This window comes from Salvelinus namaycush, chromosome 26 (genome assembly GCF_016432855.1).
Source record: "Salvelinus namaycush isolate Seneca chromosome 26, SaNama_1.0, whole genome shotgun sequence".
In the NCBI taxonomy this organism is placed as follows: Eukaryota; Metazoa; Chordata; class Actinopteri; order Salmoniformes; family Salmonidae; genus Salvelinus; species Salvelinus namaycush.
Window position 1 is genome coordinate 4,631,359 of NC_052332.1, and position 14,792 is coordinate 4,646,150.

General features: G+C 44.3%; 1 protein-coding gene across 1 annotated transcript in view; it reads right to left on the reverse strand.

Annotated features, from left to right (window-relative positions):
* LOC120021844 (endothelin-converting enzyme 2-like) overlaps nt 1-13,540 on the reverse strand; it is a 44,450-nt gene extending 30,910 nt beyond the window's left edge. Inside the window, exons 1-5 of the mRNA XM_038965691.1 lie at nt 13,505-13,540; nt 11,244-11,376; nt 9,176-9,391; nt 6,218-6,342; nt 1,290-1,436 (exon numbers count right to left, since the gene is read on the reverse strand). Coding sequence (XP_038821619.1) covers nt 1,290-1,436; nt 6,218-6,342; nt 9,176-9,391; nt 11,244-11,376; nt 13,505-13,540 — 657 coding nt within the window. The remainder of the gene's footprint in view (nt 1-1,289; nt 1,437-6,217; nt 6,343-9,175; nt 9,392-11,243; nt 11,377-13,504) is intronic.
* Nucleotides 13,541-14,792: the final 1,252 nt, after the last annotated feature.

Consider the following 14,792-nt stretch of genomic DNA (forward strand, 5'->3'; position numbering starts at 1 on the left):
AGCTGAAATGTAAACTATGATTTATACCTGAAATATGCACGAACAAAACATATGCTATACAATAAATATGTTATCAGACTGTCATCTGATGAAGTTGTTTCTTGGTTAGTGGCTATTTATATCTTTATTTGGTCGAATTTGTGATAGCTACTGATGGAGTAAAAAACTGATGGAGTAAGAATAGTGGTGTCTTTTGCTAACGTGGTTAGCTAATAGATTTACATATTGTGTCTTCCCTGTAAAACATTTTAAAAATCGGACATGTTGGCTTGATTCACAAGATGTGTACCTTTCATCTGGTGTCTTGGACTTGTTAATGTGTGAAAGTTAAATATTTAAAAAAAATATCTTTTGAATTTCGCGCCCTGCACTTGAGCTGGATGTTGTCATAAGTGTACCGGTGTCGGGCTGCACCCCAAACAGGTTAATGTGCTTCATTTTAAGAAGTTATTTGGCAACTGTAGTTGTGATACAAACCATATAAAAACATATAGGCCTATTGGCTAGGCTACATGAGGTGTGCGACTATGATCTGAAAAAGTCACACAAAAAAGGCATTCGCTGTTTCTTGCCTTGAAGCTGGGCATCATTCACAAGAGATAATATATAATTCACAATATTAGCCCATTCTTCATTTAATCTTGTCTTTACATATACTAAATAATATATGTCTGAAATTTGTTTTGATTTAGAATGGACCATTATCATGCACCTGTCTCGAAACATGGAGGGGAAAAAAATACATGTCATCTATGCACTTAAATAGTGAATGGAGGATGCTTTTCCCGGGGTTCATTTTCATGCCAGCCAGGTAGGCTATACTCGTGTTGTAAAGATAATCAATGTGCTTAATATTAGAAAAGTTTAGAAATAAATAGTAGGCCTAGTCTATAGACAGCTGATGGGATCCTCCTTTTAAGAGGCCATCACTCTGTTTTCTCACCAATTGCATAGCCGATAAAAATGTTGAGTAACATGAGCTCATCAAGTGATTGATTAGATTTGCGATTACATTTCCATTGATGTCAGACTGATTAGAGCGACAATAGAATGCTGAGGACCAGGCAGTTAGCAAGTTGGTAGGCTACTAATGACCACCAGCAGCATCAGAGCTTGGATAAGCCTAATTACCGTGACTAAATGGTCACATGGAATTTGACTGCCGTTGTGGTAGTAATACGGTCATTGTAACAGCCCTATGTATGCATGCATGCCTGCCTATGTGTTTGTGTGTGTGTGCTAACCCATGTCTTTTAATTTAAAATAGACCCAAAGCCAGAGCAACTGACCTGGATGACGTTGCTATTGGAATTATTGGGGTCCACGCTGACTCTGACTGTGAAGAAGGGCTGGGCGCGGTAAGGACCTGACACAGTCTTCAGCACCTCCATGAAGTTGTCCTTCTCCCAGGGCCCAGTGATGCTCCAGCCCCCTGTCTGAACACACACAGACCAAACAGAGGGACAACAAGTTCAGAGGCACAGATAAATGTATTACCTTTGGTCAGTTTTGCATTTTCCCCCACTAAGGCGAGGGGAAATGATTCCTAGATCTGTACCAGTGGAGGCTGGTACGTTAAAAATGTTGCGTAACATGAGCTCATCAAGTGATTGATTAGATTTGCGATTACATTTCCATTGATGTCAGACTGATTAGAGTGACAATAGAATGCTGAGGACCAGGCAGTTAGCGGAGGAGCTATAGGAGGATGGGCGTTGAGTAATATGAGAAATAAGGCTACATTATTCTGAGACACATCTTAGTAGAGTGCAATTATGGCAGTGTAGTTGGGTAGAATATTTCCATTTACAAAGATGGCAGGTTAATCTTGCCTAGGGCTGTGGTGGTCACAAAATGTTGTCAGCCGGTGATTGTCAAGTAAATAACTGTCGGCCTCACGGTAATTGACCGTTAATTAACAAACACATTTAGCATCTCCTGGCTTCCACACACCTACAAGCCACTGATGCAGACCTTTGGAACACTTACAGCCTAATAAATCCATGTACTATAGCCTACACCTTCACAAAAATGCCATTATTTTAGACAGGTCAAAAGAAACATGATATGAAGAAAATTTTGTATTTTTCAGAAGAATAGAATAGCATACTGAGTTGTGCTTATGTAAGGACCCGATCTGGCTATGTTAAATGGCTGTGGTCTACACTAATTCATTTAGCAGACAAGATTTGCTTAGAATTCCATGGCATTTTATAGTATGAAGAATACATTAGGAAGGATATTTTCTCCAAACGATTTGAGGGAGTACATGCAGTTATTCTGTATTGAGCAATTAACAAAGAAATAGGTAGTCCTATATGCTTCATTTAGAATTATTAATGTAACTTTAGTTGTGATACAAACGCTGAGCTAAATGTTTTGATTGTTAATACATTATAAGGATGCATGATCTGACTAATGATGATTGAAAAAAAGTTGCTTGAAAGGCATGAGCTCTGCTTTTTTTTTGCGCAGGCTGTACACACTACATCAGTCTCTCATTCACAATTTGACAAGCACTTGATAATGCCTAGAATCTAGGTCTATGGGCTAGGCTACATGAGGTGTGAAACTATGATATAAAAACGTCCCCCCCCAAAAAAAGGCATTGTTTCTTATGCTGGGCATCATTCACAGGTGATAATACACTGCTCAAAAAAAATAAAGGGAACACTAACACATCCTAGATCTGAATGAATGAAATATTCTTATTAAATACTTTTTTCTTTACATAGTTGAATGTGCTGACAACAAAATCACACAAACATTATCAATGGAAATCAAATTTATCAACCCATGGAGGTCTGGATTTGGAGTCACACTCAAAATTAAAGTGGAAAACCACACTACAGGCTGATCCAACTTTGATGTAATGTCCTTAAAACAAGTCAAAATGAGGCTCAGTAGTGTGTGTGTGGCCTCCACGTGCCTGTATGACCTCCCTACAACGCCTGGGCATGCTCCTGATGAGGTGGCGGATGGTCTCCTGAGGGATCTCCTCCCAGACCTGGACTAAAGCATCCGCCAACTCCTGGACAGTCTGTGGTGCAACGTGGCGTTGGTGGATGGAGCGAGACATGATGTCCCAGATGTGCTCAATTGGATTCAGGTCTGGGGAACGGGCGGGCCAGTCCATAGCATCAATGCCTTCCTCTTGCAGGAACTGCTGACACACTCCAGCCACATGAGGTCTAGCATTGTCTTGCTGAGGATCTCATCTCGGTACCTAATGGCAGTCAGGCTACCTCTGGCGAGCACATGGAGGGCTGTGCGGCCCCCCAAAGAAATGCCACCCCACACCATGACTGACCCACCGCCGAACCGGTCATGCTGGAGGATGTTGCAGGCAGCAGAACGTTCTCCACGGCGTCTCCAGACTGTCACGTCTGTCACATGTGCTCAGTGTGAACCTGCTTTCATCTGTGAAGAGCACAGGGCGCCAGTGGCGAATTTGCCAATCTTGGTGTTCTCTGGCAAATGCCAAACGTCCTGCACGGTGTTGGGCTGTAAGCTCAACCCCCACCTGTGGACGTCGGGCCCTCATACCACCCTCATGGAGTCTGTTTCTGACCGTTTGAGCAGACACATGCACATTTGTGGCCTGCTGGAGGTTATTTTGCAGGGCTCTGGCAGTGCTCCTCCTGCTCCTCCTTGCACAAAGGCGGAGGTAGCGGTCCTGCTGCTGGGTTGTTGCCCTCCTACGGCCTCCTCCACGTCTCCTGATGTACTGGCCTGTCTCCTGGTAGCGCCTCCATGCTCTGGACACTACGCTGACAGACACAGCAAACCTTCTTGCCACAGCTCGCATTGATGTGCCATCCTGGATGAGCTGCACTACCTGAGCCACTTGTGTGGGTTGTAGACTCCGTCTCATGCTACCACTAGAGTGAAAGCACCGCCAGCATTCAAAAGTGACCAAAACATCAGCCAGGAAGCATAGGAACTGAGAAGTGGTCTGTGGTCACCACCTGCAGAACCACTCCTTTATTGGGGGTGTCTTGCTAATTGCCTATAATTTCCACCTGTTGTCTATTCCATTTGCACAACAGCATGTGAAATTTATTGTCAATCAGTGTTGCTTCCTAAGTGGACAGTTTGATTTCACAGAAGTGTGATTGACTTGGAGTTACATTGTGTTGTTTAAGTGTTCCCTTTATTTTTTTGAGCAGTGTATATAATTCACAAGTGATAGGCTAATATTGTCACCCATCAGACTAATCTCGATTTAATCTTGTCTTTACATATACTAAATAATATGCGTGAAATTTGTTTTGATTTAGAATGGACTACTATCATACACCTGTATCAAAACAGGGGAAGCGGGGAAAAATACATGTCATCTATGCACTTAAATTGAAAATGGAGTAAACTTTCCCGTGGTTCATTTGTGTAGGCTATACTGTAAATATAAGCAATGTGCTTAACCCTTTGGCGCGTACGATCACGTATTTGTGATCATTGAAGAGTGGTTCCTGCAGACTACGATCACGTATGATCCAACAAACGCATCTAAACAGCATTGTTGTCGGAAAAGCATCTTTTGTACTGATGGGGAAAAAAGGTCTTCACAACTTGATTCCTCAAATTCACCTTTATTTAAAAAGAAATGGGAACTTCATCATCCAAACATAACACGGAACACATCCACAGCTAAACTCATTCCATAAACCAGTCTAAATAACAGGTTGCACTGACAAAACAAACATAAAAGTTACCGACCTAACAGCTAGACTTGTTTACAATGTACCACATCTCTGGTGAGCACAAGGGAGAAATGTAATATTGTTTCGAAAAGAGACGCGTGTCAGCTAAGCTAATAGGAGCTAAATTCTTTATGGTGGCAGCCATGTTTGACGAGCATAAACTCCCTACTAAAAGGACACCAATAAGAAGAGATTTGCTTTGGCCAAGAAACACGAGCAATGGACATTAGACAGGTGGAAATCTGTCCTTTGGTCTGATGAGTCCAAATTTGAGATTTTTGGTTCCAACCGCCGTGTCTTTGTGAGACGCAGAGTAGGTGAACGTCTGACGTTTGCATGTATGGCTCCCACCATGAAGCAAGAGGTGTGAAGGGGTTGGGGTGTTTTGCTGGTGACACTGTCAGTGATTTATTTAGAATTCAAGGCACACAACCAGCATGGCTACCACAGCATTCTGCAGATACGCCATCCCATCTGGTTTGTTTTTCAACAGGACAATGACACAACCCACCTCCAGGCTGTATAAGGGCTTTTGACCAAGAAGGAGAGTGATGGAGTGCTGCATCAGATGAGTGGCCTCCACAATCACCTGACCTCAACCCAATTGAGATGGTTTGGGATGAGTTGGACCGCAGAGTGAAGGACCTATACTAGGTTGATTAGAAAGGGGACAGTGAAGTAGCAGTGTCTTTATTAGCAAGTTTGGTAGCAAGTTTATTTTAACTAGGGAAGTCAGTTAAGAACAAACTCTTATTTACAATGACAGCCTACCCCTAATGACGCTGGGCCAATTGTGCACCACCCTATGGGACTCCCAATCACAGCCGGTTGTGATACAGCCAGGAATCGAACCAGGGTCTGTAGTGACGCCTCCAGCGATGAGATGCAGTGCCTTAGACCGCTGCGCCACTCGGGAGCCCCATTTTCTCGTTCTTTTTTCTAACTAGTTTTTAAGACACTATTAAAGAGAAAGGACAGTATAGATCATGGGTGGGCAACTCCAGTCCTCGAGACACTTTTTCTCCATCCGTAGCAAACACAGCTGATTAATCAAATGGCATTCTAAACTGAAGATCATGATTAGGGGATTATTGGAGTCAGGTGTGTTAGCTGGGGCTGGGTCAAAACTGTGACACCAATCAGACCCTGGAGGACTGGAATTGCCCACCCCTGGTATAGAAGGGATGCGATAAGAGGGTTTGCGACAAAGTAGGAGGGGCTCCTAGATTCAAACCCATGTGGTCACAAGCATATTGTGTTAATGACATTGAATCATGGAGTGCGTGGTTGTGTCCCAAGAATATCTCCTTTCTCATGAAGTGTGCACTCGTTCATTACTTCCCACAAATGTAAAAGCACTGGATTGGTGTAGGCATAAAAGAGGGAGTTTCTTTTTACTATTTCCTTTCAAATCCGTAAAGGGTACACACTTTGGCAGAAAGGGGAGATTAGGACGTAACTTGAGTGTATTTGCGTGCACGCGTGAAGGGGGCGGGGTCTGAAGCAAAACTGACCTTTGTGATGAGGTCAATAAGGGGCGTGGCTCCCAGCTCCTCAATGTGCTGCTCATTGAGACAGGACAGGTAGTAGAACTGAGTCTTCCTCTCCGCCTCGCTGCTGGAGTTGAAAGTGACGTTTTCTGAAGGAGGAGAGAAAAGAGGGGTAGGGATGAGGAGGAAGAGATGGATGAGGAGAACAGAGGCTAATGTGATTGTGTGAGGCAGAGACAAGAAGACCTGTCATTTCCTTCTATATAACTTAATTACATGACAAGAGATTTGGACAGGCTTGAAGCAAATAACAGTATGTCATGGACAGTTGACCTGCGGACTGTTCTGACAGTAGGGAGCTGTGTGATTGAACTGTGACCTCTCTGAGACAGGTTGGGACACACGGACACACACACCGTGGGGCCAATACAAAAGCACCTTGGGGGGGGGGGGGGGGGGGGGGGGCTCAGACTAGGGTTGAATATTTCCCTGGTATTCAAAAGCATATACTGTAAATAGGCCTGTGTCTGGATTTGATTAGGAGCGTTGACCGAAAATTCAAGACTGATGCTACCCGAGCCTGATGAGAATTATCTGCAGAATTATCCTACAGAAGTTATAACTGATGCAGCTAAAGGGGACGAACAGGATCACAATAACCTCTGGTACAGTGGAAGGAGGCTGGCAGCCCAGTAGAGATTAGTTTTAATTCAACAGTCGATGGAGCGTAAAGTTCTGCATGCACTGGAGGCAACAAGGTATTCGTCAGGACAACACCGTGAGTGGCCCTCAGCCTCGGTCCCAATGGCACCCCCAGGTGGTGAAGGTAGGAAACAACACCTCCACTACGCTGATCCTCAACACACAAGGGTGCGTACTCAGCCCAATCCTGTACTCCCTGTTCACCCATGACTGCGTGGCATTGCACGCCTCCAACTCAATCATCAAGTTTGCAGACGACAACTGTAGTACGCCTGATTACCAACAATGAGAAAGCCTACAGAGAGAAGTTGAGGGCCTTGGCGGAGTAGTGCCAGGAAAATAACCTCTCCCTCAACATCAACAAAAAGGAGCTGATCGTGGACTTCAGGAGAGCAGAGGGAGCACGACCCCATCCACGCCGACGGGACCGCAGTGGGGAAGGTGAAAAGCTTCCAAGTTCCTCTGCATACACATCACTGACAATCTGAAATGGTCCACCCACACAGACAGTGTGGTGAAGGCTTAACAGCGACCTCTTTAACCGCAGGAGGCTGAAGAAATCCATCTTGGCCCCTAGCACCCTCAAACTTTTACTTACAGATGCACAATTGAGAGCATCCTGTCGGGTTGTATCACCGCCTGGTACGGCAACTGCACCGCCCGCAACCGCAGGGCTCTCCAGAGGGTGATGTGGTCTGCCCAACGCATCACCGGGAGGCAAACTACCTGCCCTCCAAGACACCTACAGCACCTGATGTCACAGGAAGGCCAAAAATATCGTCAACCACCCGGGCCATGGCCTGTTCACCCCGCTATCATCCAGAAGGCGAGGTCAGTACACGTGCATCAAAGCTGTTTTAAGCCTTTCTCAAACCCTAAGCATTCGGGAAGTAATGCCTAAACTGAAGTTTTAGATTCCCTTTTGCAGAGTTTGAATGACAGCTAAGAAACGGCGCCACATGGCGTAATTAAAACGTCAAGCAATGGCGTAATTCTGTCACTGCAGTCAAGCCACGGGTTGGCGTTTTATTTGGAGACTGGGTTGCAACAAAAGCAGGAGAAATGGTATACGACAAGTGTCTATGTTTACAGTATGTTGACAGTATACATGTCAGTGTGTACGCGTGTGTGTGCGTGCATGTTTCGAGAGTTTCAAGTTCCTTGGTGTCCACATCGACAAACTATCACGGGCCAAACACACCAAGAAAGTCGTGAAGAGGGCACGACAACGCCTTTTCCCCCTCAGGAGAGTGAAAAGATTTGGCACGGGTCCTCAGATCCTCAACTGTTCTGCAGCTGCAATATCGAGAGCATCCTGACCAGTTGCATCACCGCCTGGTATGGAATCTCCTCGGCATCCGACCGTAAGGCGCTACAGAGGGTAGTGCGTACAGCCCAGTACATCACTGGGGCCAAGCTTCCTGCCATCCAGGACCTATATACTAGGTGGTGTCAGAGGAAGGCCCCAAAAAATTGTCAAAAGACTCCAGTCACCCAAGTCAGACTGTTTTCTCTGCTACCGCACAGCAATCGGTACCGGAACGCCAAGTCTAGGTCCAAAACGCTCCAGCTTCTACCCTCAAGCCATAAAACTGCGGTAAGAATATTTATTTATTAAATACACAATGCAGAGGATGAGAGGTCAATAGAGAACTAATGATCAATGGAAATAGTGTTTTTTCTGTAATATCAATGGGTCAGAGAATTTCAGTCCGGGACCCATAGCTACATGGAAAGTTCTCATTGGTCCAAATTGTTTATACAGTGAACCTGAAATAGGATACTTGTTATTTGGCCATTGGCCCAGTTTTATTTCAAGGAATTCTAAATTGGTCAACCACAGGTTAGGGCTGGGTTATAAAACTACATCCTGTCCCTTTGTTCCGTGGAGAGAATCACTGAGGACAGGGGAGCATAAACATCTACTATCTACCTCCACTCATGATTTGTTCTCTATGAATAAACCTATTTCCTCCCCCTGATTTGCTTTGTGGTCTGTGTTAACATCAACTGCTAACACTGAAAAATGTATCAAATGGCCACCCGGACTATTTGAATTGACACGGTCTAGTAAAAACAATTATTTATTTTTTTAATTATTTTTTTTAAAGAGTTTTACTTTAGTATATTTAGTAAATATTTTCTTAAAACTGCATTGTTGGTTAAGGGCTTGTAAGTGAACATTTCATGGTAAGGTCTACACATTCGGCAAATAACATTTGATGTGTATGCTTGCGTGTGTGTGTGTGTATTGTGTACATGTCTTTGGTTCCAACTCACCCAGCAGGTTTTTGAGGACAGCCTGGTTCTGGTTCCAGACGCTGTTGAAGGTGCTCCAACGGGGGCGTCCGTCGGGGAGAGGGTTCTTGCGGACCCAGCCCCCGCAGGCGTACTGGTAGAAGTCCTGGCAGGGGTCAGCGCTGCGGTCCAGGGCCTGCACGATCTTACTGGCCACCGTGAAACAGGCCTTGGTCAGACACAGGCCCTGTGCTTGGTCTTGTGTGAAGTTAGAAAAAAAACATTTGGTAAAGCTCTACTTAAAGCCTGCGCATATAATGCTTAATGATGTGGTTATAATGCATTGTCACAAGAATTTTGTATGATCCCATTATATTTTGATTTTGTTTAACCTTTATTTAACCAGGAAAAAGCCCATTGAGACCCAGAGTCTCTTTTTCAAGGGAGACCTGGCCAAGCCAACAACAATCAATACATCACATAATCAAAAACACACAACAATACAACATGATCTAGCCTAAAAAAAATAATTTACACTCCTCTGTAACAGTCTCCAATCAATATTTTAAATGAATTCAGTGGCACTAACATATCGAGATGAAGCATGGATTGTAGACTATTCCATGCGTCTGGTGCACAAGAATAGAAGGCAGTCTTGCCTAATACTGTGAATGTCCTGCAGACTTTAAGTAGCAACCACCTAGCAGACCATGTATGGTAACTGCTGGTGGTGAAGGAGACCAGACTACAGAGGGAGTTTACCCAAAAGGGCTTTGTAGATGAACACATACAAATGTATCTTTCTGCGCATATAAAGTGAGGTCCAACCTACCATTTGGTACAATGTGCAATTGTGGGTGAGTGACTTTACATTTGTAATAAAGCGCAAGGATGCATGATAAACAGTCCAGTCTCTGTAAGACAGCCCACCTGCATATACAACAAGTCACCATATTCAATTACAGAGAGAAGTGTCTGAACAAGCTTTTTTTCTAGCCATAAGCAGAAAGCCTTATTACGAAAATAAAAACCCAATTTTAATTTAAGCTGTCACAAGATTAACCACATGACCTTTAAAAGGACAACTTGTCATCCAACCAAATACATAGGTATTTGTAGGATGACACTTTTTCAATGGATAAGCCACCAGATGTGACAATGCTAACGTTCTCTGGCAGAGTTCTAGCTCTGTTAAAAGGTCATGAATTTAGTTTTTATGTACATTCCAAGACCAGTTTGAGACCATAAAGGGAGGCCTGCAGTGACTGAAAAGCAGTCTGGAGCTCTTCAACAGCCTGAACCAGAGAAGGAGCACATGAATATATGACTGTATCATCTGCATATAGATGTGACTTTGCTGGTTGCATCCCATTTCCCAAATCATTAATAAAAATTGAGAATAACACAGGAGCTAAAATAGAACCCTGGGGCACACCTATATTAATCTCAAGAAAGCTAGACTTGTGATTGTCAGTATATACACATTGTGTTCTGTCAGAAAGATAGTTCCTAAACCAATTTATTGCCCCTTCACTGAGACCAATGTTATTGAGTCTAGCTAGCAACAACTCATGGTCAACTGAATCAAAGGCCTTTGATAAATCCACAAACAGAGCAGCACAATGTTGCTTTTTATCAAGTGCATTAATGATGTCATTTACCACTGCCATAGCTGCAGTTGTGGTACTGTGCCCCGATCTAAAGCCACACTGAACCCCGTTCAGTATGTTCTTTTCAACTAAGAGGTTTTTTAACTGTGAGTTCACTAGGGATTCATAGACTTTGGCCAGGATAGAGAGTTTAGAGATAGGACGATAGTTATTAGTATCTGAGAGATCTCCACCCTTTAGCATTGGGAGGACATAAGCTGATTTCCAAATGCTGGGTATGGAATTGGTTAAGAGTCTCGAGTTGAAAATGTGAGCCACAGGTTAAGTACTAATACTATACATCTTAATAATCATTCGTAATGATACTGCTTAACACCAACCAGTTGGAATGTTGATACATAGACATCACATATTATCAGCCTTATTATAAGGGCTCATACATGCTTTTGACAAATGTGTGCATGCATGCATGCATGCGTGTGTAACCACAGGCCTCTCACCTTTGTTGTGGCGCATGCCTAGAGTGACGGTACATCCGAACAGGCCGAGGACAGAGGAAAGCAGCACGCCAGCCAGCACCATCCTCTTGCCCGGGGAACTGAGAAGCTGGATGCCACCCTTCCGGAAGCGAACCTGTGGAAACACGAGTCAGAGAAAGAATAGTGGGATGGGATGACATCACAAATGCCACAGAAACAGTTAAGAGGGCCTCCATTCGTGCAGAGCCGTGGTGGATTTTAACATTTATGGCACGTCACATATACAGATCTCCCCATCGGAGACCAGGGTTCAATCCCTGCGTCCACTCATCCCACTGGTTCTCCTACCGGCCTGTATCCCCTTCTGAAATATATACAGGTATGCAGTGCATTCAGAAAGTATTCACATCCCTTGACTTTTTACACATTTTGTTATGTTACACCCTCGATTTAAAATTGATTAAATTGAGATTTGTCGTCACTGGCCTACACACAATAACCCATAATGTTAAAGTGGGATTATGTTTTTTGCCATTTTTACTAATTAATAAAACATTTAAAGCTGAAATGTCTTGAGTCAATAACTCCTTTGTTACGGCAAGCCTAAATAAGTTCAGGAGTAAAAATGTGCTTAACAAGTCACATACAGTAATAAGTTGCTTGGACTGTGTGCAATAAGTGTATAACATGATTTTTTAATGACTACCTCATCTCTGTACCCCACACATACAAATAATTGTAAGGTCCAGTGGTGGAAAAAGTAAAGATAACTTAACAGAAAATGACTAAAGTAAAAGCGAAAGTCACCCAGTAAAATGCTACTTAAGTAAAAGTCTAAGTATTTGGTTTTAAATATAAACTCAGCAAAATAAGAAACGTCCCCTCACTGTCAACTGCGTTAATTATTAATGGAATAATGGTCAAAATCAAAAGTAACAGTCAGTATCTGGTATGGCCACCAGCTGCATTAAGTACTGCAGTGAATCTCCTCATGGACTGCACCAGATTTGCCCGTTCTTGCTGTGAGATGTTATCCCACTCTTCCACCAAGGCACCTGCAAGTTCCCGGACATTTCTGGGGGGGAATGGCCCTAGCCCTCACCCTCCGATCCAACAGGTCCCAGACGTGCTCAATGGGATTGAAATCCGGGCTCTTCGCTGGCCATGGCAGAACACTGACATTCCTGTCTTGCAGGAAATCACACACAGAACAAGCAGTATGGCTGGTAGCATTGTCATGCTGGAGGGTCATGTCAGGATGAGCCTGCAGGAAGGGTACCGCATGAGGGAGGATCTCTTCCCTGTAACGCACAGCGTTGAGATTGAGCTTGTTGTCATTGCAGTCAGTCTTATGATGCTGTGACACACTGCCCCAGACCATGACGGACCCTCCACCTCCAAAAATCAATGCGGCTCCAGAGTACAGGCCTCGGTGTAACGCTCATTCCTTCGACGATAAACACGAATCCGACCATCACCCCTGGTGAGACAAAACCGTGACTCGTCAGTGAAGAGTACTTTTTGCCAGTCCTGTCTGGTCCAGCGACGGTGGGTTTGTGCCCATAGGCGACGTTGTTGCCAGTGATGTCTGGTGAGGACCTGCCTTACAACAGGCCTACAAGCCCTCAGTCCAGCCTCTCTCATCCTATTGCGGACAGTCTGAGCACTGATGGAGGGATTGTGCGTTCTTGGTGTAACTCGGGCAGTTGTTGTTGCCATCCTGTACCTGTCCCACAGTGTGATGTTCAGATGTACCGATCCTGTGCAGGTGTTGTTACACGTGGTCTGCCACTGCGAGGACGATCAGCTGTCCGTCCTGTAGCGCTGCGTTAGGCTTCTCACAGTATGGACATTGCAATTTATTGCCCTGGCCACATCTGCAGTCCTCATGCCTCTTTGCAGAATGCCTAAGGCACATTCACGCAGATGAGCAGGGACCCTGGGCATCTTTCTTTGAAAAATACCGAGTCAGTAAAAAGGCCTCTTTAGTGTCTATAATAACTTCTTATGGCTGCAATCCCCTTAACGGGATGATATGACAACAGCCAGTGAAAGTGCAGGGCGCCAAATTCAAACAGAAATCTCATAATTAAAATTCCTCAAACATACATGTATCTTATACCATTTTAAAGGTAATCTTGTTGTTAATCCCACCAAAGTGTCCGATTTCAAATAGGCTTTACAGCGAAAGCACCACAAACGAAGTGACTCCATGACCATATCCACATGTAAGGCAGCCTCCTCCTCCGAACGGGCCACATAAGCCACATGCTTCCACATACCTTGATGCTCCTGAAGCAGCACTGCTCCAATGCCATCTTTGGAGGCGTCCGTGAACACCTTAGTAGGCCTGTCAGGTTCGAAAAACGTTAGCACTGGCTCTTCAGCCAAAATGTTCTTTCCATTGTCACACTCTCTTTCATGTTCTATGTTCCATGAGAACTCCGTCTTGTCCTGAAGGAGTGTTATTAAGTTCACTGTTTTAGCTGACAGATTTGGAACAAAATTCCCCAAATAATTGACCATACCCAAAACACGCTGAATGCCTTTCCTATGTGTGGGATTAGCCATCTCCCTCACTGCTTTGACCTTGGCATGATCAGGCTGCACACCCTCTGAGGATAGCCTATCCAAGAAATGTGATTTCCTTCACACAGAACTGACATTTAGCCCGATTTAGCTTCAACCCATGCTTCTGAACCATCTGCAGTCTTTTCCAACCGCTCATTGTGTTCCTGAAGTGGACCCACAGACCACAAAATCATCCATATACACTCAAACTCCCTCTAACCCCTCAATGGACGCTTTCCATGGCCTTGTGAAAGAGCTCAGGGGCAGAACTTATGCCAAATGGTAACCTCTTAAAGGAATATCTTCCAAAGGAGGTATGGACTGTACAAAGCTTGGTGCTGGCTGCATCCAACACCACCTGCCAGAATCCATTTTAAGCATCCAACTTGGAGAAATAATGTGCGCCAGCCATTTCACACACTATCTCATCCCTCTTAGGAATCTGAACAGGCTCCCTTTTGATACATTTAAGGTCCTTGGGGGTCCATACAGACTCTCAGATCTCCATTCCTTTTCCGAACACACCCCATGGAATTGACCCAGTCTGTTGGCTCCTCTGTTTTCACGAGCACATAGAGTTTTACCATTCTTCCAAACTCTTTAGATCCTTCCGTAGTGGCACCGGAACTCTGCGTGGTGCATAAATCACTGGCTTGGCATTCTCTGTGAGGGAAATAGAGTGAATGAGAAGCAATGCTCCAAAAAACACATCCGAATATCTTTGAGCAATCTCCTCACCCTTTTGATAACTTGTCACCCGTTGAACACTGTGCAGCCAGTCAAAGTCATTAATGGTGTACACTCGCTTAACCAGTCCCAACGACTCACATGCTGTATCCCCCAAAAGAGAATCATGTCCCTCTCGTACAATCACAAGTGTGTGGCTTCTTGTTTTACCCTTATCAGTTAGCCGACACAAACCTTTAGTCTCAATTGGATCAATTATCCTATCCTAGGAATACCTAGGATAGGATAAAGTAATCCTTCTAACCCCCCCCC